This window comes from Macaca mulatta, chromosome 6 (assembly GCF_049350105.2).
Source record: "Macaca mulatta isolate MMU2019108-1 chromosome 6, T2T-MMU8v2.0, whole genome shotgun sequence".
Classification (NCBI taxonomy): Eukaryota; Metazoa; Chordata; class Mammalia; order Primates; family Cercopithecidae; genus Macaca; species Macaca mulatta.
The window spans coordinates 149,534,415-149,562,079 of NC_133411.1; the positions used below are offsets into that span (position 1 = coordinate 149,534,415).

Here is a 27,665-nt window from a genome sequence, read left to right on the forward strand (position 1 = left end):
GCCGGGTCGCACGCCTAGAGAGCCTCCGCCGAGCACAAAAATTATTTCCGGCTCCTGCCGGAAGTGCCGAAGCTGGCTACTAAGGGAGCTTGGGAGGATCCCACCTCAGCGTCCGTGACTGGTGAGGTGCGCAAACGCCCGAGTTTTGCGTGGTCCCCGGGTTCAGCCTTCGCGTGCCCTCCACCCTTCCTGGAGTCCGACCCGCCTCCTTCCCAGGCCTTTTGTTCCTGTCCCTGAAAGCTGGCGTCCTGCCGCGCGATGCCCCTGCTCGGACTTCTTCCCAGGAGGGCCTGGGCTGCGCTGCTCAGCCAGCTCCTGCGACCGCCCTGCGCTTCTTGCACCGGGGCGGTCCGTTGCCAAAGCCAGGTGAGCGAGACGTAATTAACTCTGGTCTGTCCCAGCAGGGCCTCCAGATCTGAAAGCTAGACTCGCAGCGTGTATTCCAGTAGTGTTACAATCGGTTTTTATCGAGTGCACACTATGTACTGACACTGAACTAAGCGATTTGGATGCCTGGTCATTTAATCCTTGGAGCAATCTTGAGAGGTTGGAGTTTTTATTTCCATTCTGCAGTTGAGGAAACGGAGGCTGCAAGATTAAATGAATGAGTTATACATGGATATGTAGTAAGGGAGTATTTTAATTCATATCCACATTTTTCCTGAAATTCTTGGACTCAAACAGTAATATTTTTAAGCAAAATGTATGAATATTCCTAATAAATGAGATGACTAAAGATCAGAAGTAGACTGAGTTCGCCTTAGAATTTACCTCAAAATGAATCTCAGAAAAACATTTTCAGATGTCAGAGAGTTTGGGATTTTGGAATTGCAGATAAGGGATTGTGGACTTGAACTTGGACTTCCCTTGGGACAGATAATCGCCATAGTATGGAACCACCACATCCTCTATTTTTGGAAGGGCATACAGCTTGCTGGTAATGCCACTGATTAAGTTTTGCCTTACTTCGGAAAGATTCTGATGCCCTCTTAGCAGATGCTTTGCGCTATTGTGAACAATACGGCTCAGGTCTTTTATTAATATTCAATCACAGTATCTTACCAGTCTGAGTTTTTTAGTTCATTCAAGAAATCCGTATCTTTTCATTCCACAGGCTTGTTCTGTGTCCTTGAGCTGGTTCCCCTGTCTTCAAGTTAGTTTTCCTATTTCTAAACCTGATAACTAGTGTTATCTTATTAAAAATTCTTATTTTTTTGGCCGGGTGCAGTGGCTCATGCGTGTAATCCCATCACTTCGGGAGGCCGAGGTGGGTGGATCACGAGGTCAGGAGTTCAAGATTAGCCTGGCCAGGGGCGAAACCCCATCTCTACTAAAAATACAAAAATTATCCGGGCATGGTGGCATACGCCTGTAATCCGAGGTACTCGGGAGGCTGAGACAGAATCGCTTGAACGCGGGAGGCAGAGGTTGCAGGAGTTGAGATCGTGCCACTGCACTCCAGCCTGAGCGACAGAGCAAGACTCCATCTGGAAAAAAAAAAATTATTTTTGCTGTTTCAGTAGGAACCGTGACCTGGAGAAGATCATCACAATCCCTACCCCTGAATGGTTGGTGGTGGTAGTAGTGGGTTGTTCAGTGCCTTCATTATTCTCAGATTCTTAAAGTATTTGAGAATATTAAAAATCCGGCTGAGCGCAGTGTCTCATGTCTGTAATCCCAGCACTTTGGGAGGCCGAGGTGGGTGGATCACGAGGTCAGGAGTTCAAGATCAGCCTGGCCAACATGGTGAAACCCCATCTCTACTAAAAGTACAGGAGTTAGCTGGGTGTGGCGGTGGCACGCCTGTAGTCCCAGCTACTCGGGAGGCTAAGGCAGGAGAATTGCTTGAACCGGGATGTGGAGGTTGCAGTGAACCGAGATCGTGCCACTGCATTCCAGCCTGGGCAACAGACTGAGACTCTGTCTCAAAAAAAAAAAAAAAAAAAAAAAATCCATATACAATGAGGAATCTTGTGTGGTGAAGACCGGACCTCATATATATTACACGTGTAATTGTAGATACAACATGGGTTCTTTGGGGTGGGACTGAGATTGGGATAGATGAAATGGTGCTTTGGCTTCCTGTTGCTCAGGGTGAAGAGTCTTTGCAGGTTGATGGTCAATGGGGTCAGAAATGCCACAGGTCTGGCCAGTGTCCAGAGGAGCCACTTCTCACATTCATTCTTCTGCCAGGTTGCAGAGGCAGTGTTAACATCCCAACTGAAAGCACATCAAGAGAAACCAAATTTTATTATCAAGATCCCAAAGGTAATACCTTTTGCCTACCCTATCCCATTAGAGTGCCTTGGAGGACTGACCTCTGCCTTGCATGTCTCTCTGACCCCTTTTAATGTCCTTTACATTTTAAAAATATGTACTATTCTTGAGATACTAGGTGGGGCTCACAGTCATTTGAACTCAGTAGATTTCAGCTCCAGACCTGAGATTACATAATAAGTGTCCTTTAACTCCTTGTCTGAAATGGACTTATTTTTTGTTTTTGTTTTCACTGGGGCTGCTTTCGGTTTCCAGGGTACCAGGGATCTTAGTCCTCAGCATATGGTTGTGAGGGAGAAAATTCTTGATTTGGTTATCAGCTGCTTTAAACGTCATGGAGCAAAGGGGATGGATACCCCAGCATTTGAGCTGAAGGTAAGGGGAGAAGAAAGAGTACATGCAACCTCATTCACTTCTTCACTGGCCTTAAGTGTCTCAAAGGGCTTCTCATTTGTGTTTTGAAGTCATCCTTTGAACTGTGGCTCATTCTGTTTGACCCCTATAGGAAACACTGACTGAGAAGTATGGAGAGGACTCTGGGCTCATGTATGATCTGAAGGATCAAGGTGGAGAGCTGTTGTCCCTCCGCTATGACCTTACTGTATCCTTTTGAATACTGGAGACTCACCTGTCTCTTTCCAAATCCAGAGGGCTTTCTCTGACGAAAGTAGAGAGAGTGACTTTGGGATCTTAGAGGTCCATTGGCAGCAGCCTATACTTCTAGTTTCTCCCAGAAGGCAGTTCTGCTACAGGAGCCTAGCCCGGAGCCCTATCATTTAACTCTAATGTGTATCATAATCCTTTGGGGGAGCTTGCAGACGCACAGACATTTGGCTCCAGTCTCAGAGATTCTTAGCTAATTCTGTAGCTGGAATGGGGCTCAATAATTTGTATTTTAAAATTGTTTTTTTGGCCAGGCATGGTGGCGAACACCTGTAATCCCAGCAGTTGGGGAGGCCAAGGCAGGTGGATCACCAGAGGTCAGGAGTTCAAGACCAGCCTGGCCAACATAGTGAAACCCCATCTCTACTGAGGTCTTGCTGAGCTCCGGGGCTCTCAGGTTCTGAGTCTAGTTTGGGACTGACTATAGCCTTGTCCCCACAGATCTCTTTTGACCTAAAAAGTTAGCCAGGCATGGTGGTGGGCGCCTGTAATCCCAGCTACTAGGGAGGCTGAGGCAGGAGAATCACTTGAACCCAGGAGGCAGAGGTTGCAGTGAACTGAGATTGTGCCATTGCACTCCAGCCTGAGTAACAAAAGCAAAACTCTGTCTCAAAAAAAAAAAAAGATTTTGTGGAGATGGGTGTCTTTGTTGCCCAGGCTGATTGTAAACTCCTCGTTTCAAGTGATCCTCCCACCTTGGCCTCCTAAAGTGCTGGGGTTACAGGTGTGAGCCACCGCATCTGGCCTACAATCTGCATTTTAAACAAGCATCGTGGGTAATTAAGATGCATGTAGTCCTTTCCCTGCACTTTCAGAAACAGTAGCTTAGAAGTTGTTAGGCAAATCCAAGTTCTGAAGCTTGACTATTTTAGATGGTTCGGAATTGATCTGAATGGGCAGAAATGGCCCAGACCTGAAGTTAGTTCTTAGATCACTTCTGTCTCTACTTCCCTTGCTTTCTGCTGAACTTACAGTTATGCTAGGTGAGATTCCTTCATTTGGGATTTCAATATATATTGAATTCCAAGCACTGCTAGACCTTGGGGATACTGGAAAAAAGGGAAGGTCCTTGTTCTCACCCTAGTGGATGAGATCCAGTTGATAAAGGCCCAGTCCTCCCTAATGTCTGTATACTGGGCCTAAGCTTTGGATGCAGTATCCCTCTTCCTTAACCGATTTATGTGAGGTTCCCTTTGCTCGTTATTTGGCCATGAGTAAGGTGAAGAAGATGAAACGTTATCATGTTGGAAAGGTGTGGCGGCGAGAGAGCCCAAGCATAGTCCAAGGCCGCTACAGGGAGTTCTGCCAGTGTGTAAGTGACCTGATGGAAGCAGCACAGTTTGATAGTTCTAGGGGCCACAACCTTGAAATTGGCTGGATAATGGAAGTTTTTTCCCATCTTTTTCTTTGCTGTAGGATTTTGACATTGCTGGTCAGTTTGACCCTATGATCCCTGATGCAGAGTGTTTGAAGATCATGTGTGAAATCCTAAGTGGATTGCAGTTGGGAGACTTTCTCATTAAGGTGAGGCCAGGGCTGAGAACTGTGGGAGAAGTCTGGATTTGGCCTAATACTGTTTATGCAAGTCCCAAACTTGGGTGACTCCAACCCTTAAGCCTGCAACTCTAGGACTTTCCTAGTAAAGCTGTTGTATTTCCTGTATGTCTGTACTCTTCCTGTGAAATTTCCATCCTTTTTATATGTCAGGAAAGTAGGTACTGTCATTGTTTTGCGTGGAAGGGCAATGACAAGCACTTGGGTCACTGACATTGAGTTCTCAGGTAAATGACCGGCGGATTGTGGATGGGATGTTTGCTGCCTGTGGTGTTCCTGAAAGCAAGTTCCGTGCCATCTGCTCCTCCATAGATAAACTAGACAAGGTAACAAAGAAGACATGCTTCTGTAGACCCTATCTAGTTTCTGCCCTGCCCTCAAATCCATACCACTAGTGAAAAATAAGGATATTGTGGCTGGAAGTGGGCTATTTTGGGGAGGAAGGTAAGGAGGCATATGAAGGAAGATCTGAGTCATGCTATACAGTGGGATTGTGACTGGATTTCTTTTTTTTTTTTTTTTTTTGAGACGGCGTCTCGCTCTGTCGCCCAGGCTGGAGTGCAGTGGCCGGATCTTGGCTCACTGCAAGTTCCGCCTCCTGGGTTTACGCCATTCTCCTGCCTCAGCCTCCCGAGTAGCTGGGACTACAGGCGCCCGCCACCTCGGCCGGCTAGTTTTTTTGTATTTTTTTAGTAGAGACGGGGTTTCACCGTGTTAGCCAGGATGGTCTCAATCTCCTGACCTCCTGATTCTCCTATCTTGGCCTCCCAAAGTGCTGGGATTACAGGCTTGAGCCACCACGCCCGGCCGTGACTGGATTTCTTAAGCTGTCTCTGACTTTGCGGAGAATACAGTTAGCTACTTGTGATGTATATACTGAATGGAAGTGAGTTGTTCTTTTCCAGTTTGAGAAAGAAAGATCTTGGGGCTGGGCTAATGTTTGGGTGTTTATGCAGATGGCTTGGAAAGATGTGAGACATGAGATGGTGGCGAAGAAAGGCCTGGCTCCTGAGGTGGCTGATCGAATTGGGGATTATGTCCAATGTCATGGTAAGAACCAGGGTTTTCAGAGCTGTGATAGAACCAGGCTGAAGGTGACATGTGCTCAAATTCTACCTCTGAAACAACCCTTTTCTGTAGATATGCTAAGCTCCAGGGCCTGTCCTGAATTTAATTTCTCTTTTACTTATTGTAAGGACTTTATGTCTTCAGATGGCAAAGCTAGAGCTAAAGGAGGAGGATCTTGTCATGTGAGACTGGGATCATCTTTTTTTTTTTTTTTTTAAGAAAATGAGGAAGACTAGCTAGAGCACATCGGGGATAATTTTAAATGAAACACATCTGAATGAACAGCAGATACTTTATTTCTCTCCAGGTGGGGTATCCCTGGTAGAGCAAATGTTTCAGGATCCCAGACTATCCCAGAACAAGCAGGCCCTGGAGGGCCTGGAAGACCTGAAGCTGCTATTTGAATACCTGAATTTATTTGGAATTGCTGAGAAGGTAAGCTGAATTGCAGATGGACCTCCTGCTGAGCTCTAGGGCTCTCAGGGTCCTGAGTCTAGTTTGGGACTGACTGTAGCCTTGTCCCCACAGATCTCATTTGACCTCAGCCTGGCTCGGGGCCTAGACTACTATACAGGAGTGATCTATGAAGCAGTGCTGCTGCAGACCCCAACTCAGGCTGGGGAGGAGCCCCTGAATGTAGGCAGTGTGGCTGCTGGTGGGCGCTATGACGGGCTGGTGGGCATGTTTGACCCCAAGGGCCACAAGGTGCCATGTGTGGGACTCAGCATTGGGGTTGAACGCATCTTCTACATTGTGGAGCAGAGGATGAAGGTAGGTCCTAAGTAGGTGTGAGATGGGGCTGGAGGCCTAAAATCCCTCCTGTTTCTGGAGGTGTAGTTGGAGTGGTTTTCTGATGATTCTTTTTGTCTTGATTTTTGGAATTGCTGGTGGAAAGGAGGTTTTTATTAGTTTCACTTTCTTCACTCTTATTAGACCAAAGGTGAGAAGGTGCGGACTACAGAGACTCAAGTGTTTGTGGCCACACCACAGAAGAACTTTCTCCAAGAACGGTTGAAACTTATTACAGAGCTTTGGGATGCTGGAATCAAGGTATGGTGGAGCTGATATCTGAGCCATCTGGGTATGTGTGGAATTTAGGACCCAGGGCTATGTCTTCCTTATGTCTAGGGTGGAACTCAAGACCTTTTTAGTCTACTAGCTACTAGAGTGGCTTTTTAGGGTGGGAGGACTAGCCATTTATCTCTGACTTCCTTGGATATCCATGTTCCTGAGGTTTGTTGCTGTGTTCGCTTCTAAGTCCTTTACTCTGTCTTGATCCTTTTCAGGCAGAGATGCTATACAAGAACAACCCCAAACTATTAACCCAGCTGCACTATTGTGAGAGCACAGGCATTCCACTGGTGGTCATTATTGGTGAGCAAGAACTGAAAGAAGGGATCATCAAGATCCGTTCGGTGGCCAGCAGAGAGGAGGTGAGTGGCAGCAGCAGAAATAGAAGGGACGAATTGTTTCTGCCTTTCCCAGATTTTGTAAGAAATATGCATCTTCTGGCTGAGAAATTATCTCCATGGTTAATAGTGGTAGAGATGAACAAGCACCCACTCCAGATGACCACTGCAGCCTGTGAGTATTGGCTGTGTGGCCAGAAGAAAGACAAATGAAATCCGAATGGGTATTTTGAAACTAATCAACATAATAGACATAAATCAGGTGTTTGAATCCCTTTCGTCTTGAGGGTATACATTCTTCAGGTCAACCCACACTACTCCCTTCTGGTTGTGTAAGTAATGGAGCAAATGCAGAGTAAAACAAATCTGGAAAAACAGTGGCTAAGGAGCTAGTATCACTTTCTAGTTTATCACATGAGGATTCTCTTATGTTTCAGGTGGCCATTAAACGGGAAAATCTTGTGGCTGAAATTCAGAAGCGACTGTCTGAGTCTTGATCCTTGCCTGATTCCCATCTGCTGCTCTTTGTAGAAAAGGTTTCCTCTAGAACTGAGTTCCTCTGGAATTGAGTGATGGACTTCACAGCAACTGGCCAGGATGGGTGACAAGTACCTTCTGCCTCCTCCATCCTTCCTGGGTACAGAACTGTAGAAGACCCTGAGGACTCCTTGGGTAGTGTGACCAGCTATTCTGCATGGGTGCAGATGGCTGGTATGTGAAAGAGACATGCTGTAGCTGCAGAGGCAAATTTGAAGTGCCATCGAATGTTGTCAAGAGGTACTGAGATTGTTGCTGTGAGCAAGGCTCTGGGAGAGTCACCTCAGGCTGAGGATTCTGAACCATTGAGATCAGAAGCCAGATACTTAGCCTTCTACTGTAGCTACGGAACCAGATTCTGGTGAATTTGTCCACAACCAGCCATTGGCCTGTCTGGGGAGTTTTTGGAAGACAGCAAAGAGGGGCAATGGCTGCTTTCAGCTTTGTTTGAGGACAGATGCTATCCTAAGGGCATGGCAGTACCCATGTTGATTTGACATCTCTCTAGCCCATGCATTGCTAACAATAGAAGAGTGGGGCTGTATGCTTAATAATCTTGAACATTGAACTTAATAGATGACTTGACAAGGTGGAGATCTGATATTTTGAGATTTTGGAGACCATTTCCTGTGCCAGAATCACTGCTCTAACTATTCCATGCCATGCCATGGAGGCTGTTCTAGAAGTGGTTGGATAACATGTTAAATAAAATATTAAGTGTAGTAGTTTGGGTAATTTGTTATTGTTATCAAGGGCTGGGTTTGCATAGACTGTAGAAAATGCTTGAGTGTATACTGGAGAATTGTGTGAGGTAGGAGTAACCTCCCTGGGATGATGCTTCTGTATTCAGTGATGAGCAGCCAGTTTCTCCCTCTTTCCCCGTCTGCTCAAGAGGTAGTTTTTTGTTTTTTGTTTTTTGTTTTTTTTTTGAGACGGAGTCTCGCTCTGTCGCCCAGGCTGGAGTGCAGTGGCCCGATCTCAGCTCACTGCAAGCTCCGCCTCCCGGGTTCACGCCATTCTCCTGCCTCAGCCTCCCGAGTAGCTGGGACCACAGGCGCCGCCACCTCGCCCGGCTAATTTTTTTGTGTTTTTAGTAGAGACGGGGTTTCGCCGTGTTAGCCAGGATGGTCTCGATCTCCTGACCTTGTGATCCGCCCGTCTCGGCCTCCCAAAGTGCTGGGATTACAGGCTTGAGCCACCACGCCCGGCCTTTTTTTTTTTTTTTTTTTTAGATGGAGTCTTGCTCTGTCACCCAGGCTAGAGTGCAGTGGCGTGATCTCGGCTCACTGCAACCTGTGCCACCCAAGTTCAAGAGATTCTCCTTCCTCAGCCTCCCAAGTAGCCAGCTAATTTTTGTATTTTTAGCAGAGACAGGGTTTCACCATATTGGCCAGGCTGGTCTTGAACTCCTGACCTCATAATCCACACCTCAGCCTCCCAAAGTGCTGGGATTACAAGCATGAGCCACCGCGCCTGGCCAAGAGGTAGTTTTATTGCTAAAAATCAACATATAGTGAGCCGGTATGCCACAGTGCTTCACTCTAGAGTGTTGTTGATGACTGGCCTTTCCAAATCCAATTAATGCTGATTAAATTATGTTCTACTATAAAGTTCCCCAGGTGATGGAAAAATGAGTGAAGTAAAGTGTGATAGCATTGCTTCAAGGAAAAGAGCACAAGTGCAAAACATGCTTTTTATATGTGCGTCGGGAAGGGTACCTCTGTTGCAAACGCTTCAGTGTAGTTTAGGGTCATATCGCTAGTGCATGCAGGTGAATGAGAGGCATCTAGACCCCCTAATGGCGCTTCGGCCTTAAAAAAGGTTTACGAATTCTTGGCAGTGGACGCAAAGTTGTTAGACTAGATCAGAGACCACAGTTTTTCGAACCTCAGTTTCCTTGTTTGTAAAATAGTTGAACTAAATCTTGACCCTTCAATGCTTGTTTTGAAACCCAAGGCAAAAAACGCTTGCAGGCGCCCTTACTTCCGTGTTGCTTCATACTCCTCTTGCGCCTGCGCTGTCTCCTTGGAGCAGAGGCGGGGCCAACAAGCCTGTTTTAGAAGCCCTCCAGTCCTTACCTCGTTTGGAACACAAGACTCCAAGCTTATTGGAGGGCCATCTTGCCTTACGGCTCCAAGCCGCCTTTTACGGCATTTTTCAGCTCGCCATTCACTTCGCTGTGAAGATGGCGTCGGGCAGCGGGGTAGGTGTTGTGTCTGAAGAGGAGGTTTTGCGGGGTGGGGAATGGTTTTTCAGACCTGAATAGAGACAGACTCCTGCACCCGACCGGCTTTCCGATATCTCCTCGAGATCGCAGGGTCCAGGTTCAAGAACTCCCCCGTATAGGCCTTGGAAAAGGGTCAGTGGAATCATGGAGGTTTCTCGGGTTGGGGGTCCTGAGGCTACCCCAGCCTTCTCATGCAGTCCAAAGAGGCTTCGCTTTCAAAAGGTCCTGTAGCTGCCTGGACCGCGAGGGCGCGGTTCCCTGCTTCTTTAGGGGTCCGGACACGGCGACGGATCTTGACGCTTTTTCCCCTCCACAGACAAAAAACTTGGACTTTCGCCGAAAGTGGGACAAAGATGAATATGAGAAACTCGCCGAGAAGAGGCTCACGGAAGAGAGAGAAAAGAAAGATGGTGGGTGCTAACTACATCAAGGGCTAAGGGTATCACAGAGGCGATGCAATGATGGAGAGCGGGTGGGAGTTGAAGTGCGCTGCCTTCCCACGCGGTTAAGCTCTGGCAGAGTGTTGCTTCCCTCGGCCTAGGTTTCTACATTTACAAAATGAGAGCGAGGAGGTGGGCTGAAGTAAGTAGTTTTGAGATGCTCTTCAGCTCTGTTTTACTCCGCTTCCTTGCCCACCCTTTGCTTGGCTCGTTTAATGCTTTCCTGAAGTACAGAGAAGATAACGGAATCCTTTGTAGTGACAGAGAAGTGTGGAGTATTTTGCTACTGTGCATTACCGCTGTCAGTGACTCCCCTCTTTCCCTTGAAATTTCTTAAGGGAGAGAACATTCTGGCCCAATCAAGACCCTCCCATATAGTCTGAGAAAAGCCGGGGTACTTTCCAGGATCTGTGATTGTTTCAGCTAGTGCTTAGCAGTGCTGTTTCTCTGTGCCTTGGACGTCAGGGACTTGGTGCTTCTCTCCTGGTTAAGAGATTGCATAAAGAAATGTCTTGTTTTGTCATCTGTTTCAAACGTGTACATTCTTCTTTCCCTTTACCTCCAGGCCACCTTGCATTCACTAACTCTTTCAGTTTTTATGTAACATGTAAAATAAATAGTGCTTGACATGTAACAGGCATTTCCTAAATGTTGGTCACCTTTTATAAATTTGCCCAGCTCTCAGAAGGTTCCTTTCTGTTATGCCTAGGGTATCTGCCTGAAAGCATTCTTGAATATCCTTGCTTCTGTTTTGAAAAAGTTGCTTCTAGTAACACTTTAGAAATTCTCCCCCACAATTCAGTTAATCAATGAATATAAAACATACTGCTTTTGGATTGGCTGGCTTTGAAGTGGAGAAAAGCTGTAGAGAATTGGGGATTGCTTATGATTTTTTCCTGTGTTGAGATTCTCCCCAGCTGCTACTTTAAGTGTCTGTTGCGTCCTTTCTTTCAGGAATCATTTTGAAATGAGAGTAGACCTGAATTTTGGGTTTCATGCATTTTTTTTCCTTTCTGGTTGAGGAGCTATAATATTGAAGGAACTTCCTTCCCCATTATGTTTCAGGAAAACCAGTGCAGCCTGTCAAGCGAGAGCTTTTACGGCATAGGGACTACAAGGTGGACTTGGAATCCAAGCTTGGGAAGACAATTGTCATTACCAAGACAACCCCTCAATCTGAGATGGGAGGGTAAGTTGCTTATCATTTTTCTCTGCAGCCAAGAATGCATCTATTAAGCCACCGATTTTGGTTTTAGGAACTATTGAGGAAGGTCCTTGGCCCCAGGATTATGTTCTTCTTGCCTGTAATTCCATCTTTATATTTGTTTTTCTGTGTCTCCCAAGGTCTCAAGTTGACATGATAGTGTCTCTAGGAGTGGTCACTCAGTGGGCTTCTTCATATTATTAGCATTGGCTGGGCACGGTGGCTTATGCTTGTAATCCCAGCACTTTGGGAGTCCAAAGCAGGAGGATTGCTTAAGCCCAGGAATTCAAGACCAGCCTGGGCAACACAGTGAGACCCTGTCTCAATTAAAAAAACAAAACAGACAAAAAGCATACTAGCACTGCAACTACTAGTAGTAGCACTACAACTACTACTTAATACATATTTTAAATTTTTTTTTTTTTGCTGGCTGGGTGCGGTGGCTCACCACGCCTGTAATCCCAGCACTTTGAGAGGTCGAGGCGGGCGGATCACGAGGTCAGGAGATTGAGACCATCCTGGCTAACAAGTGAAACCCCGTCTCTACTAAAAATACAAAAAATTAGTTGGGCTTGGTGGCGGGCGCCTGTAGTCCCAGCTACTCTGGAGGCTGAGGCAGGAGAATGGTGTGAACCCGGAGGCGGAGCTTACAGTGAGCAGAGATCGCGCCACTGCACTCCAGCCTGAGCCACAGAGCGAAACTCTCTCAAAAAAAAAAAAAAAAAAATTTTTTTATTGCCATTATACTTGTTATCAATTCTGATTTACTATTAATATTTTAAAAGGGATTATTTGATCTGTCAGAGGAAGAAATGAAGGAAGGTGCTACTGAGGAGATTTCTAGGGGAGAAATTAGGTAGAGCCTAGGAGTTGTTAATGGTGAAGAAGCAGGGTGTGAGGTTCCAGACTAGCTGCAAAGGCTGTAGTTGTTATGGATGCCTGATTGTACACCTTCTTCCAAGACTGTAACCTGTAGGAAGAAGGGTCCCACAACAGCTTGTCACCCTTTTGCCCCCCACTGCTTCTCTCTCCAGTTAGGTTTTCTAGCAGGAGAGCAACACAGATAGCAATGAGTGACACTTCTCTGAGCTGCTTAGTAAACCCACTGTTGTCCATTCCTGTCTGTATTAGTTATCTATTGTTACGTAAATTAACAAATTAACCCACAGCTTAGCAGCATAAACTACACCACTCACAGTTTCTTTGGGTAAGGAATGTGGGAGTGGCTTACCTAGGTGGTTCTGGCTCAGGGTCTCTTCATGAAGCTGCAATCAAGGAGTTGGCAAGGTAGGTCTGCATTCATTTGAATCTTAAGTGGGGCTGGAGGATCTGCTTCCAAGCTCTCTCACATGCCTGTTGTTTGGAAGCCTAAGTTCTTTGCCCCATAGACCTTTCTATAAGACTGCTCACAATAGAGCAACTGGCTTCCCCGGAGCAAGTAACCCAAACAAAGACAGAAGGCATGGTTTTTAAAATAACCTAATTTTGGAAGATATTACTTTTGACATATTCTGTTGGCCACACAGACCAACTCTAGTACAAATTGGGAAGAGACTACACAGAGTAGGAATACCAAGAGGGTGGGGCTCATCCTGAGGCTGTCTTTGAGGATGACTGCTATACTCTCTCGAGAGCCAAGGCTTTATAGAAATGAAGGCTTAACACTTCTAAAAAGAAGTTTACCTAAAAATTTGTGTTTCTTGGTTGAAAATGATAAGATCCTTAAAACCATATTTGACTCAAGTGCTGTTTCTTCCTGTTAGATATTACTGCAATGTCTGTGACTGTGTGGTGAAGGACTCCATCAACTTTCTGGATCACATTAATGGAAAGAAACGTAAGGCTTGGAGGTAGCTTGTGACTAGGGCTGGAATTGGGTTTTGGAGGTGGGGTGGAATGGAAGGGTAGGTTTTTTTTTTTTTCTTCCTCTTCTTTTTACTGATCAAAAGAAGGCTGGAGTAAGAAAGGTAGTTTCTATTGGGCTCTTTTTTGATGCCCCTATTAGAACTCTCCAGTTGTTTCAGCACAGGCCATCTTTTACTTCATTATGTAATATTTCTGGAGGCAATGGGTAAGAGGCCTTATTCTGGAGGCCATGAGACTTTTAACAGCACCCAAACCATGTGCTGCTCCTGGGCCCAGCTGACCAAGGGAGTTTCTTTTAACAGTAATTATTTGTGCTGTGTGTTTTATGAGATGTCATATGAGAAGATGTCAGAGAAGTCAGGAAAATACTTTTTGAGGGGCTGAGGATGTTTTAATGAGCTTGCCTTCTTCACTGTTGACCCCATCCAGATCAGAGAAACCTGGGCATGTCTATGCGTGTGGAACGTTCCACCCTGGATCAGGTGAAGAAACGTTTTGAGGTCAACAAGAAGAAGATGGAAGAGAAACAGAAGGATTATGATTTTGAGGAAAGGATGAAGGAGCTCAGAGAAGAGGTAAGCCTCTCCTAGTCTTCCCCTCTGCCCCAGATTTGAGTTTTATGTTATGAATCATGGGAGACCCTGTCCTCATCCCACTCCTACTCCCAGCCCCAGAGTTGTATCTCCTGAGTTCTGTATATTAGCGGAAACATTTGTTGCCTTTGTTTAGGATTCTCATGATCTGAAGGAAATGGCTCTGAAACGACTTTTTTGTCCTGGACTCTGTGGGCCTTATTATTTATTTATTTTGGCGATACAGATATTTCTCAACTTCTGACAGGGTTACCTACCGATAAACCCATCATCAAGTTAAAAATATCTTAAGTCAAAAATGTGTAATACACCTAACCTACCATAGTTTAGTCTAGCCTACCTTAATGTGCTCAGAACACATTAGCCTACAATTGACCCAGATTATCTAACACAAAACCTATTCTATAATAAAGTATTCATCTCATTAATTTATTGAATACTGTACTGAATGTGAAAAACAATGGTTATATGGATACTTGAAGTACAGTTTCAAATGCATGTCAGTTTTGCACCATTGTAAAACTGAAAAATCTTGTCAGAGCATCGTAAGTTGAGGACTCTCATCTGTATTCTTTGATTTAATTTTTTAAAAAGACTTAACTTTTTTTTTGGCCGGGTGCGGTGGCTCAAGCCTGTAATCCCAGCACTTTGGGAGGCCGAGACGGGTGGATCACGAGGTCAGGAGATCGAGACCATCCTGGCTAACACGGTGAAACCCCGTCTCTACTAAGAAATACAAAAAAAAAAAACTAGCCGGGCGAGGTGGCGGACGCCTGTGGTCCCAGCTACTTGGGAGGCTGAGGCCGGAGAATGGCGTGAACCCGGGAGGTGGAGCTTGCAGTGAGCTGAGATCTGGCCACTGCACTCTAGCCTGGGCTACAGAGCGAGACTCCGTCTCAAAAAAAAAAAAAAAAAAAAAAAAAAAGACTTAACTTTTTTTAGAGCAGTTTGGGTTTGCAACAAAATCGAGAGGGAGGTATAAAGATTTCCCATATACCCATTGTCCCCCACAACATGCATAGCTTCCTCCATACTTTTTTTTTTTAACTACAAGAGGAATTAACTAAATGTACCTAGTCCTAAGGAGGCCCATGAAATCAGGCTGACTGGGTCAGAATTCTGTTTCTTCCACTTACTGGCTGTGAATCTTGGGCAAGTTATATAACCTCTTTGTGCCTCAGTATCCCCATATTAGAGATCTTAGTATAATATGCATGAAGTACTCAGAGCAATTTCTGGCATGTACTGCATGCCCCAGAATGTCAGTTGCTATTATATGGTTTTGCTGTCATAACCCTGTCAGGAACTAGAAATGACATGGGGCCAGACGCAGTGGCTCACGCGTGTAATCCCAACACTTTGGGAGGCCAAGGTGGATGGATCACTTGAGACCAGGAGTTCAAGACCAGCCCCAGCAACATGGTGGGACCCTGTCTCTACAAATACAAAAATTAGCTGGGTGCAGTGGCACACGCCTATAGTCCCAGCTACTTGGGAGGCTGAGGTGGGAGGATTGCTTGAACCCAGGAGGTGGAGGTTGCGATGAGCCGAGATTGTGCCACTGCACTCCAGCCTAGGCGACAGAACAAGACTCTCTCAAAAAAAAAAAAAAAAAATGAACTAGAGTGCAGGCTTGAGAACTTCTCTCTAGAGGCTAAAACTTCTTTTTGTTATCCTTTATAATTTTTACTCTGGCTTTTACTCTGTCCTTGAGATTTTACTTGTCTTAAGTACTTTCTCCTAAAGATAGAAAGGAGTCTTGAAACTCATGTCTTTTTCAGTAACATTTGGCTGAGGAGTCTAAACTGATTCTGAGTGATTTTTCCCTCCAGGAAGAAAAGGCCAAAGCATACAAGAAAGAGAAACAGAAGGAGAAGAAAAGGAGGGCTGAGGAGGACTTGACATTTGAGGAGGACGATGAGATGGCAGCTGTGATGGGCTTCTCTGGCTTTGGTTCCACCAAGAAGAGTTACTGAGGCTTTCTATGCTTGGCCTAACTTGGGCCTATGCTGGACCTAACTTTGTGTGTGTGTGTGTGTAGTCGGGGGTCATTTCTTTTTGGGTGATGGGAAAGTTCTTAAGAGTGTCAATGGGGAGGGATAGAGGGTGGGGCTCATGGTTTCCCTCTACTTTGGGAGAGGGCACAGATTGCAGAGGTAATGCTGTGGCATATTGCTTCAGCCTCAGTATATCGCTGGAGTCATAGGACCCCTGCCCACCTGAGTTTCCAATAAAGAAAAACCTCCCCTTCTGAGGCTGCTTTCCCAAAACTCCCCCTGCATCTTTATCTCTCCATCTATCCAGCCTCTTGTCTGAGCATCCCAACTTTATCCTGTGTTATGCCTTTGTTTTAATTTTATCTCATGTTCAGCCTGCAACAGAAGCATTCTCTAGGTCCCAGTTTCCAGTTGATTGCATATCCTTGACCAGCCCTTTTTCCCATCCCGCCCTATGGTTCTCTAGCTACCTGTGCATGCATGTGTATTTCTGCCTGGTTCTATGGTGTGTGGATGTGTGTGCATGAATCTGTCACATAGAGGGGGCCTGAGCTGGAATCCTAGAGCATTGCTGCCCTGGGGCCTGATGTTCTTGGCTTCCTCAGAGCATGTAACAGGAAATTAAATGGGATGAGTGTTTGGTGTGGTTTGTGTCTGATGAGTTTTTTAACATTCAGGTGTAGATTGTTTCAGGTTCTCTTGTTTCATTTTCCTGAGGATTTCTGTTTTTGTCTTCCTTGTGAGCAGGCTTTTGGAAGAACCTGTTTGATGCAAAGAAGAAAATGAAAAACAAAACAAAACAAAAAATCCCCAAAACCTTATTATGGGAGCCCTTGGGTCTTAGAAGCTGTTCAACATGTATAATAAATGGCATTGACTGGGCCTGTTTTACATTTGGTGGGAACATTCCATAATTTTGCCTGTGAATATTTGTTTTTCCTTCTCATGCTGAGGATTTCCATAGAGTGTTTTATTCTTCCATTTTAAATCTTATTTTTGCCTAGGATTTTTTTTTTTTTTTTTTTAGCATGAGTTATGTTTTCCTCTGGTAAGGGATCTGTGTCCAGAGGAGCCTGAACCAAAACTATTCCTATCATTTCAGACTCCTTTGATCTTTTGTTTTTGGAACAGTAGAGCTCAGGATTGAACTTAGTGTTTTTCTTTTTCTTTTTCTTTTTTTTTTTTTTTTTTTGAGAGAGTCTTGCTCTATCGCCCAGTCTGGAGTGCAGTGGCGCGGTCTTGGCTCACTGCAACCTCCGCCTCTTGGCTTCAAGCGGCTAATTTTGTATTTTTAGTTGAGATGGGGTTTCACCATGTTGGCTAGGCTGGTCTAGAACTCCTTGCTCAGGTGATCCACCTGCCTCAGCCTCCCAAAGTGCTGGGATTATAGGCGTGAGCCATTGCACCCTGCCCTTAGTGTGTTTCTTACTGTCTGCTAGACACAGGATTACTTAATCTTGGCACTGTTGATATTTTGGGCCAGATTATCATTTGTTGTAGAAACCAATGCTGTGCAGTGTAGGGTGTTTATGATTTTGATTTTGATTTAGGATTAACTTCATCCCTGGCCTTTACCTGCTAGATGCCAGTAGCACCCTCTTCCACAATTGTGACAACTAAAAATGTCTATGCCCCTGAGAAAGGCAAAATCCCTCCCTACCCACATTGAAATCCACTGAGAAGCAGCTAGCTGTTTTCCCTACCTTGGTCTAATTTGAGAATTAGATGGCACAGACTGGTAAACTCAGTACAGAAACTCACAAAACTTTGATATCCACTGGATCAAGTACTGTACCAAGTCCAGGGGATGCAGAGGAAAAAAAATAGTCATACATACACGGAGAATTATTAACTTTAACACATTAACTTCAAGCAGATGAAACCTGTAACTCTTGCTGGTTCTATACCCTGAAAAAATGGATCCGTTGGGTTAACAAGGCTGCCACCATATAGCTGGTATTCATTCTCTGCCCCATCAAGCTCTTCACCTTTCTGTAGTATCTGAACCACAAAGCATCATACACCTCCCTTTGGACTTTTGTACAAAATTCCCTTACTGTAAACATGTGATGCTGAATCTTACCACTGGGAACACCATGAATGTATCTTCACCTGTGGGCTCAAGGCCTGGCTCAAAGTTTTAGATACAGTAAGTATTGGGCAATGGGGGCAGATTGGTGGGTGCTTTTCTTGGCAGGATTATGTGCACTTCAGGTCCCTTGGGTGACAGTCTTGTTGTTGACGAGGTCTTTTGTTACCCCTTTCAAGGCAGGCTGGAGGTTTCAGTGAGTTCCTTCCATGGTTCAGTTTTTTTTTTTTTTTTTTTTTGAGTGTCACTGTCACTCAGGCTAGAGTGCAGTGGCATGATCTCAGCTCGCTGTAACCTCCACCTCCTGGGTTCAAGTGATTCTCCTGACTCAGCATCCTGAATAGCTGGGATTACAGGTGCCCGCCAGTATCCTCGGCTAATTTTTTTGTATTTTTAGTAGAGACGGGTTTTCACCATGTTAGCCAGGATGGTCTTGATTTCCTGACCTCGTGATCTGCCCGCCTCGGCCTCCCAAAGTGCTGGGATTACAGGTATGAGCTACCGTGCCCGGCCTCTTTCAGGTCTTTCTAAAACCAATGGAAATGTTTGCATTCTGGTTGAGGAAAATCCGCTTGACCAGTGCTTAGGTGAACATGCTGTAGGTACTGGTATTATCTTCTGGGGCAATGCATCAAAGTCCCAGATGTCATGGAATTTACATTCTGGTGGAATTGCCCTTCAGAGTACCTGGGGAACAAAAGATGATCCTTATTATTAAAGATGATCCTGTGGCTTCAGGCACCCTCAAGGCTTCTGGTATTTCCCCCATAACTTTCTCCAAATATGTGTGCAGATTCTTTAATCCAGCGTATATTCTAACAACATACTTGTGTATGTGCACATATATGTACCAAGATGTGTATTACTGCAGCTTTATGATAATGAAACTTAAAAGTAGTACATTTATGCTTGAATATAATGCAGCTGTTTACAATGCAAGGGAATTAGGTTTATATGCAGTGACCGGAAGGATCTCCAAGACATGCTGTTACGTAAACAATATCCAACAACTGGATTCCCAGCAAGCCAAGAAAAACTATGTTTTGTGTACAGTTAAATATACAGATTGAGGAAAAGGACTGGAAGGATACACATTGAAATATAGACAGTGGTTAATTGGAGAAAAGTAGAAATTTGGGGAAGAAAGGTTAGCTGTTTACAGCGTACATAAAAGGAATAGATGTTCCTGTGGTATTAAAAATGGAAATTTTTTAGGCCAGGCATGGAGGCTCACACGGGTAATCCTAGCTCTTTGGGTGGCCGAGGTAGAAGGATCTCTTGAGGCCAGTTCCAGGTCAACTTGGGCAGCATAGCAAGATCCTGGCTCTACAGAAAATAGAAAAGGCGGGCACGGTGGCTCACACCTGTAATCCCAGCCCCTTGGGAGGCCGAGGGGAGCGGATCACTTGAGGTCAGGAGTTCAAGACCATTCTGGCCAACTTGGTGAAATCTCATCTCTACTAAAAAATACAAAAATTAGCAGGGTGTGGTGTGCATGCCTGTAGTCCCTGCTACTTGGGAGGCTGAGACACCACAATCGCCTGAACCCAGGAGGCGGAGGCTGCAGCGAGCCGAGGTAGTGCCACTGCAATACAGCCTGAGCAACAGAGTGGAGACTCCATCTCAAAACAGAAAAAGGAAAAAAAAAAATTGGCCAGGTGCGGTGGCTCACGTCTGTTATCCCAGCACTTTGGGAGACCGAGGCGGGTGGATCATGAGGTCAAGAGACCGAGAGTATCCTGGCCAACATGGTGAAACCCCGTTTCTACTAAACATACAAAAATTAGCTGGGCGTGGTGGTGCGCGCCTATAGTCCCAGCTACTCGGGAGGCTGAGGCAGGAGAATTGCTTGAACCCGGGAGGCGGAGGTTGCAGTAATCGGAGATCGTGCCGCTGCTCTCCAGCCTGGCGACAGAGCAAGACTCTGTCTCAAAAGAAGAAGGAAAAAAAAAAAAAAAAAAAGCAGGACGCCGTGGCTCACGCCTGTAATCCTAGCACTTTGGGAGGACGAGGCGGGCGAGTCACTTGAGGTCAGGAGCTTGAGACCAGCCTGGCCAACATGGTGAAACCGTCTCTATTAAAAACACAAAAATTAGCCGGAAATCGCTGGAACCCGGGAGGCGGAGGTTGCAGTGAGCCGAGATCGTGCCACTGCACTCCAGCCTGGGCAACAGATCGAGACTCCGCCTCAAAAAAAAAAAAAAAAAAAAAAAATTAGTTGGGCATAGTGAACTGTGCCTGTAGTCCTAGCTACTCGCGAGGCTAAGAGGGGCGTAGGGGTTGAGCCTAGATGGAGCCAGTGCACTGCAGCCTGGGTGACAGAGGATGATTATGTGTCTTTAAAAAAAAAGCGTAACAGGAAGTTTCACCTGGGCAGGGGTTGTAAGGTTTAACTAGTTTAGCAGCAAAGTTCTAAGATAAGGTCTGAAATACAATTTACACCTTGTGAAGACTCCACTGCCCTGGCCCAAGCACTAGTTGTAAAAGTTGATTTGATCACAAAGTGATACTGCGTGGTTGTTTTGGGAGCGCAAAGGCTGGAAGCGAAGGACATGGGGGCATTTTGAGAGTTGTGGAGCAGGTGACTGCTGAGAAGGAGACAATAAGCCGAGGGAAGACACAACTGCGGAAGAGCTCTCCAGGGCTTAAGGAAAGGCTGCGTCCTTGTCACTGCTGTGTGTCCCCAGACGGACAACTCCTGAATTGTCTGGAGGTGGGGGGCGTGTTGGACAGTCCTGGACGCTGAGTCATGCTAAAGCACCCTTGTTTTGACTCAAGCTTTGTGACGTAGGTCTTTCTCACCAGTCAAGAAAATATAATCCGGAAACAACCTCTGGGCTGGCTTTAGCTCAGCGGTTACTTCGGCGACACCTCCTAGGATTACACCAACCTCTCTGGGTTGTTCGAGACCCGCGGGCGCTCTCCAGTCCTTTTTTACCTCTCTGGGTGGTTCGAGATCCGCGGGCGCTCTGCAGTCCTTTTACCTCTCTGGGTGGTTCGAGATCCGTGGGCGCTCTGCAGTCCTTTTCACTGCTGAAGTTCAGGTCCCTTTCCATGGAAAAAGAAACCAGGGCTCCTTGGAGAAATGGCTGATTTAGTACTGGGCAGGAAATATAGAAACGGACGTGGAGCAGTGCTAGATCTCGTAGTGCTAGAAAGTAAGGAAGTGCTTAAAAACCAAAACCAACCAACTCAACTTTTAAAGTTTTTTCCGTGTTCAGTATGTTCATGTGTTTGTTCTTTTTTTTTTTTTTTTTTTTTTTTTTTGAGACGGAGTCTCGCTCTGTCGCCCAGGCTGGAGTGCAGTGGCCGGATCTCAGCTCACTGCAAGCTCCGCCTCCCGGGTTTACACCATTCTCCTGCCTCAGCCTCCCGAGTAGCTGGGACTACAGGCGCCCGCCACCTCGCCCGGCTAGTTTTTTGTATTTTTAGTAGAGACGGGGTTTCACCATGTTAGCCAGGATGGTCTCGATCTCCTGACCTTGTGATCCGCCCGTCTCGGCCTTCCAAAGTGCTGGGATTACAGGCTTGAGCCACCGCGCCCGGCCTCATGTGTTTGTTCTAACAGTTACCCGTATGTTTGTATCTTCTTGCCTTTTTTTACTGAGGCCCACAGGAATTTTTCTTCCAAATCTAATGGATGTTCTAAGATATACCTCAAACTTGATCATTCCATATAAATTTTCATAGGTTTCCTTTCGATATGTAGACCCAAGTTTTCTTTTATTATAGTTTTGAAGATTACATCGGTTCCATTATTTTATTCTTCTTCAGGGACTGCAATGTATGTTGGATCTTTGCCTCTATATCACTTTCTCTCTGATCTTTGAATTGCTTTCTTGATTTTATTTTTATTTTATTGGCTGTTTTAATACCTTTCCTCAATACCAGTTATTATATTTTAAGTAAAAGCTTTTCCTCTTTGGACATCTTATGATTCAGTGTTCTTTTCAGAGATTTTTTTTTCTTCCATATCTCCTGCTTTTTTTACAAACTGTTTTCTTAGTTATTTCGTTCTTTGTCCATTTCTGTTGAGTTATTTTTCTGATTCATGGCATTTTTTTCATGTTACCAAATGATTGCTTAAGGTTATCTAATTTAGATTGGAGTACTGTGTTTCAGTTTTCCAGTTTCATGGTTAGTGTTTTAAAAAATATTGATTTTCACTTAACATTTTGCTATATACTGTGTCTGCAATTTTCTGTGCATTTTGAAATGTTTTATTTTCCAGTTTCAGCAATTACAAATGAAGTAGTAGTTTGGGTGCCTTACCAGCTTTCTTAGTTTGAGTGCCCTGTTTTTGTTTGTTTGTTTGTTTTTGAGACAGTTTCGCTCTTGTTGCCCAGGCTGGAGTGCAATGGTGTGATCTCGGTTCAATGCAACCTCCGCATCTCCGGTTCAAGCGATTCTCCTGCCTAAGCCTCCCAAGTAGCTGGGATTACAGGCATGCACTACCATGCCTGGCTAATTTTGTATTTTTAGTAGAGGCGGGGTTTCACCATGTTGGCCAGGCTGGTTTCGAACTCTTGACCTCAGGTGATCTACCCACCTCGGCCTCCCAAAGTACTGGGATTACAGACATGAGCCACTGCACCTGACTGTAGTGCCCTCTTTTGTTGGTAGAACAAAATGCATTTCTTCCCCAAATAGCCCTTTTTTGGAAAGTGGAGCACAGGCTGATATCTTGTGATTTTGTGATTTTCTTTTATATCTGTGAGACTCTTAATTTTTTTTTTCTTTGCAATCTCTGCCTCCTGAGCTCAAGCAATACCTCCTGCCTCAGCCTCCTCCAGAGTAGCTGGGACCACAGGTGTGCACTACCTCACCCAGCTTTGTATTTTATTTTATTATTTTATTTTATTTTACTAGAGATGGGGTCTCGCCATGTTGCCCAGGCTGGTCTCAAATTCCTGAGCTCAAGATCCGCTCACCTCGGCCTCCCATAATGTTGGGTTTACAGGAGTGAGCCACCGCGGCCAGCCTGGTACTCTTATTCACTGCTTGCTTCCTTTCTCTTCACCATGAAGCCCTGAAGGGGTACCTCCCCTTCAAGTCGCCTCTTTCCTCCTGCCTTTGCAACATTGCCATTTCCAGTCTCCAACAATTTCACCACCTTTTAAAATATATCTCAGTTCTTTCATCTACCAGATCTCAGACATATTGTCAGTATTTCTCCACTCAAGACGGGACCCTTTTTTTCTGGTGGTGATTTAGACTTTCTGTGCCATCTTGGCTTCTCTTCTAGAGCATGGCTCTGTAACTGGATCTGCTGGTTTTGGATGTATATATCTGCTTTTATATAAAATGGGGTTTATAATTTTCTCTGCCTGTAAATTATGTTGTAGCCATAGATGGTTTTATTTGTTCTCCTTAGTTTTGTTTGTTTATAGGATGTGTGAAGAGATTCAACTTTAGGTAACTGGCTTTATTCTATAGGAATCTGGAAGCCAGAACATTTGTTTTTGTTTTCCATAAAAAATTTTAATTGTGGTAAAATACATAGTACATAAAATTTGGCATATTAACCATTTTACACCTTTTTTTTTTTTGGTCTTTTTTTTTTCCTTTTTGTGGAGAATGGGGTCTATATTGCCCAGGCAGATCTCGAACTCCTGGGCTCAAGCTATCCTCCCACCTCTGCCTCCTTAAGAGCTGGGATTACAGGTGTGAGCCACTGTCCCCAGGCCATATGAACCATTTGGAAGTGTTCAGTTCAGTGGTGGTAGGTACATTCGCACTGTTATGCACCTGTCACCACTGCCCATCTCCAGAACTCTTCATATTTCAAAATTGAAACTCTATACCCACTAACTAATAACTCTCCATCTCTCTCCATCCCTAATCCCTGGCAACTGCCATTCTGCCCTCAGTCTATAAATTTGACTACATATCTCATAGAAGTGGAATCATGCAGTATTTGTCTTTTTGTGACTTGTTTATTTCACTTAGCACAGGTTTTTTTTTTTTTTTTTTTTTTTTCTGAGAGGGAGTCTCACTCTGTTGCCCAGGCTGGAGTGAAGTGGCATGATCTCGGCTCACTGCAACCTCCGCCTCCCAGGTTCAAGCAATTCTCCTGCCTCAGCCTCCCAAGTAGCTGGGATTACAGGCATCCACCACCATGTCTGGCTAATTTTTGTATGTTTAGTAGAGATGGGGTTCACCATGCTGATCAGGCTGGTCTCAAACTCCTGACCTCAGGTGATCCTCTCGCCTCGGCCTCCCAAATTGTTGGAATTACAGGCATGAGCCACCACGCCTGGCCAGCACAATGTTATTAAGGTTCATCCATATTGTATCATGTACCACAATTTTATTCCTTTTTAGAAAGGATAAATAATATTCTATTGTATGTGAATACTACAATGGAATATTATGAAAATGGAATATTTTGTTTAGCCATAGTCCATCAATGGACATTTGGGTTCTTTTGACCTTTTGGCTATTATGAACAATGCTGCTAAGAACATAAGTGTACAAATATCTGTTTGAATTTCTGCTTTCTTTTTGAGATGGCATCTTGCTCTCTTGTCCAGGCTGGAGTACATTGGCGTGATCTTGGCTCACTGCAACCTCCACCTTCCGGGTTCAGGCGATTCTCCTGCCTCAGCCTCCTGAGTAACTGGGATTACAGGCACGTACCACCAAACCCAGCTAATTTTTGTATTTTTAGTAGACATGGGGTTTCACCATGTCAGCCAGGCTGGTATCGAACTTCTGACCTCATGATCTGCCCACCTCAGCCTCCCAAAGTGCTGGGATTACAGGCATGGTCCACCGCGCCTGGTCTAGTATCTGCTTTCAATTCTTTTGGATATATACCAGAAGTGGAATTGCTGGATTTTATGGTAGTTCTATTTTTAGCTATTTAAGTAACTGCCATACGGTCTCCCATAGCAGCTATATCATTTTACATTCCCACCAATAGTTCAGAAGGGCTTCAATTTCTCCACATCTTCACTAACATTTATTCTCTCTCTGTGTGTGTGTGTGTGTGTGTGTGTGTGTGTGTGTGTGTGTGTCATTGATAGTAGCTATCCTGAAGGGTGTGAGGTTGTATCTCCTGTGGCAGCTTATTTGATTTTAATCTTTCTTAATCATTAGTGTATTTAAAACTGTAAGTTTGCCTCTACATATTGCTTAATTGTAGTACACAAATTCTGTCATGTAGTGTTTCATTCACTTCTAAGTATTTTTTAAGCAGAGTCTGATCTAGTAATACGTGATTTAGTTTCCAAACAAGTGGGATTTTATTTTAGCTATCATTTTTACAAATGTTAATTCCAGGATGCACTGTAGTAAGAGGACATTGAATGGGATTGGATCTTTGGAATTTATTGACGCTTCCTTTATGGCCTATTCCTATTTATGGCCTATTCCTTTATGGCATGGTCTATTGTTGTAAGTGTTACATGTATATTCAAAAAGGATGCCTGATTATTTTGGATCTACATATTTTAAAATTTGTTTTCTAGCTTATTCATATCCATACTATTTTCAGGTCTATGTGATCTACAGTTCTTAGAGATGCATGTTAAAACATTTCCAACTACAATTGTTGATTTAACTACATGTTAAAACAGTTCCAACTACAAGAAACATGGTGCATCTTATAGTGCTAGATAGTAAGGAAGTGCTTGAAAACCAAAAACAGGCCGGACGCAGTGGCTCACGCCTGTAATCCCAGCACTTTGGGAGGCCGAGGAGAGCAGATCACGAGGTCAGGAGATCGAGATCATCCTGGCTAACACGGTGAAACCCCGTCTCTACTAAAAATACAAAAAAATTTTGTTGATTTATGTATTTTTTCCTAGTTATTTGATATAGTTGGTGATTGTAATGTGGATGCATGTATGCTTATGATGATTATATCAATTTTCTACTGTTTTCTAATGAAACATTTTAAAACTGTGAGGCATAACACACATGCAGAAAGTTTATAAGATATATATGTAGATTTAAATAAATGCTTATAAAATGAATCCATATATTCACTACTATATAATCCATATAATCACCACTAAAGAAAATGTTGCTGACTGGGTGCTGTGGCTCACACCTGTAATCGCAGCACTTTGGGAGGCTGAAGCGGGCAGATCACCTGAGGTCGGGAGTTCAAGACCAGCCTGACCAACATGGAGAAACCCTGTCTCTACTAAAAATACAAAATTAGCCGGGGTGGTGGCACATGCCTGTACTCCCAGCTACTTGGGAGGCTGAGGCAGGAGAATCGCTTGAACCCGGGAGGCAGAGGTGCAGTGAGCCAAGATCATGCCACTGCACTCCAGCCTGGGTGACAGAGTGACACTCCCAGCCTCATTCTTCAGGAAACCATCTAGTTCAATTTAGCTTCAAAGGATGTATTTCCCTTTTTGGTACAGTGGGATCTTACTTCTGGTCACTTCAGAAAGGTAATTCTGAATTTCAGAATCTTTAAACTCTCTTGGGACTGATAAGTGGTTTGAGTCTCAAAAGGACCTAAGTTATGGGGTGTTTGGAGGTACTCAAGTTGGCGTCTTGGGAAAGGAAATGGAATGGAAATTCAAGAGCCCACAGTAATCCCAGATAACTCAGAAATCTCAAAGAGAAGCTTCTTTTAGGTCTTTCTAAAACCAATGGAAATGTTTGCATTCTGGTTGAGGAAAATCCGCTTGACCAGTGCTTAGGTGAACATGCTGTAGGTACTGGTATTATCTTCTGGGGCAATGCATCAAAGTCCCAAATGTCATGGAATTTACATTCTGGTGGAATTGCCCTTCAGAGTACCTGGGGAACAAAAGATGATCCTTATTATTAAAGATGATCCTGTGGCTTCAGGCACCCTCAAGGTTTCTAGTATTTCCCCCATAACTTTCTCCAAATATGTGTGCAGATTCTTTAATCCAGCATATATTCTAACAATATACTTGTGTATGTGCACATATATGTACCAAGATGTGTATTACTGCAGCTTTATGATAATGAAACTTAAAACTAGTACATTTATACTTGAATATAATACAGGTGTTACAATACAAGTGAATTAGGTTTATATGCAGTGACCGGAAGGATCTCCAAGACATGCTGTTAAGTAAACGATATCCAACAACCGGATTCCCAGCAAGCCAAGAAAAACATTTTGTTCTGTGTAGAGTTAAATATACAGATTGAGGAAAAGGACTAGAAGGATACACATTGAAATATAAACAGTGGTTAATTGGAGAAAAGTAGGAATTTGGGGAAGAAAGGTTAGCTGTTTACAGCGTACATAAAAGGAATGGATGTTCCTGTGGTATTAAAAATGGAAATATTTTTAGGCCAGGCATGGAGGCTCACACGGGTAATCCTAGCACTTTGGGTGGCCGAAGTAGAAGGATCTCTTGAGGCCAGTTCCAGGTCAACCTTGGCAACATAGCAAGACTCTGTCTCTGACAACAACAACAAAAAAGGCCGGGCACAGTAGCTGAAGCCTGTTATCCCAGCCATTTGGAAGGCCGAGGGGAGCAGATCACTTGAGGTCAGGAGTTCAAGACCAGCCTGGCCAACATGGTGAAACCTCGTCTCTATTAAAAAAATACAGAAATTGGCCGGGTGTGGTAGCGCATGCCTGTAGTCTCAGCTGCTTGGGAGGGAGAGGCACGAGAATCACTTGAACCCCGGAGGGAGGCTGCAGTGAGCTGAGGTGGTGCCACTGCAATCCAGCTTGGGTGACAGAGTAGGTACTGCATCTCAAAAAAGAAAAAATGAAAAAAGAAAAAAAAAAGT

At 44.5% G+C, this 27,665-nt stretch overlaps 2 protein-coding genes across 18 annotated transcripts; both read left to right on the forward strand.

Moving 5' to 3' along the window:
* Positions 1–62: 62 nt before the first annotated feature.
* HARS2 (histidyl-tRNA synthetase 2, mitochondrial) lies at positions 63–8,230 on the forward strand. Of its 17 annotated transcripts, none has more exons than XM_077937143.1 (14): positions 63–366; positions 2,094–2,111; positions 2,194–2,268; positions 2,533–2,652; positions 2,783–2,878; positions 4,127–4,252; positions 4,357–4,464; positions 4,722–4,820; positions 5,451–5,544; positions 5,870–5,997; positions 6,091–6,333; positions 6,496–6,612; positions 6,849–6,995; positions 7,409–8,230. In XM_077937143.1, the coding sequence occupies exons 1-14, from the start codon at positions 259–261 to the stop codon at positions 7,466–7,468; spliced, it is 1,539 nt and encodes a 512-aa protein (XP_077793269.1). In that variant the 5' UTR covers positions 63–258; the 3' UTR covers positions 7,469–8,230. The 17 variants fall into 17 exon arrangements, with proteins under 17 accessions (XP_077793269.1, XP_077793276.1, XP_028705593.2 ...); XM_077937150.1 differs by lacking the exon at positions 2,094–2,111 and adding an exon at positions 405–626 and having other exon boundaries at positions 63–126; XM_028849760.2 differs by lacking the exon at positions 2,094–2,111 and having other exon boundaries at positions 4,097–4,252.
* A 1,456-nt stretch (positions 8,231–9,686) lies between these two features.
* Positions 9,687–16,717, forward strand: ZMAT2 (zinc finger matrin-type 2). The gene is made up of 6 exons (NM_001261767.1): positions 9,687–9,711; positions 10,052–10,145; positions 11,241–11,364; positions 13,143–13,216; positions 13,675–13,820; positions 15,671–16,717. Exons 1-6 carry the CDS (start codon positions 9,694–9,696, stop codon positions 15,812–15,814), a joined length of 600 nt encoding a protein of 199 aa, NP_001248696.1. The 5' UTR covers positions 9,687–9,693; the 3' UTR covers positions 15,815–16,717.
* Positions 16,718–27,665: the final 10,948 nt, after the last annotated feature.

Bases quoted from the DNA above. Each gene is read 5' to 3' on its own strand.
- HARS2 (XM_028849756.2), top strand. From the start codon at position 259: ATGCCCCTGCTCGGACTTCTTCCCAGGAGGGCCTGGGCTGCGCTGCTC. The intron at 4,821-5,450 runs GTAACAAAGAAG...GTGTTTATGCAG, and splicing joins CCATAGATAAACTAGACAAG to ATGGCTTGGAAAGATGTGAG. The intron at 5,998-6,090 runs GTAAGCTGAATT...TTGTCCCCACAG, and splicing joins TATTTGGAATTGCTGAGAAG to ATCTCATTTGACCTCAGCCT.
- ZMAT2 (NM_001261767.1), top strand. The intron at 10,146-11,240 runs GTGGGTGCTAAC...ATTATGTTTCAG, and splicing joins AGAGAGAGAAAAGAAAGATG to GAAAACCAGTGCAGCCTGTC. The intron at 13,217-13,674 runs GTAAGGCTTGGA...GACCCCATCCAG, and splicing joins TCACATTAATGGAAAGAAAC to ATCAGAGAAACCTGGGCATG.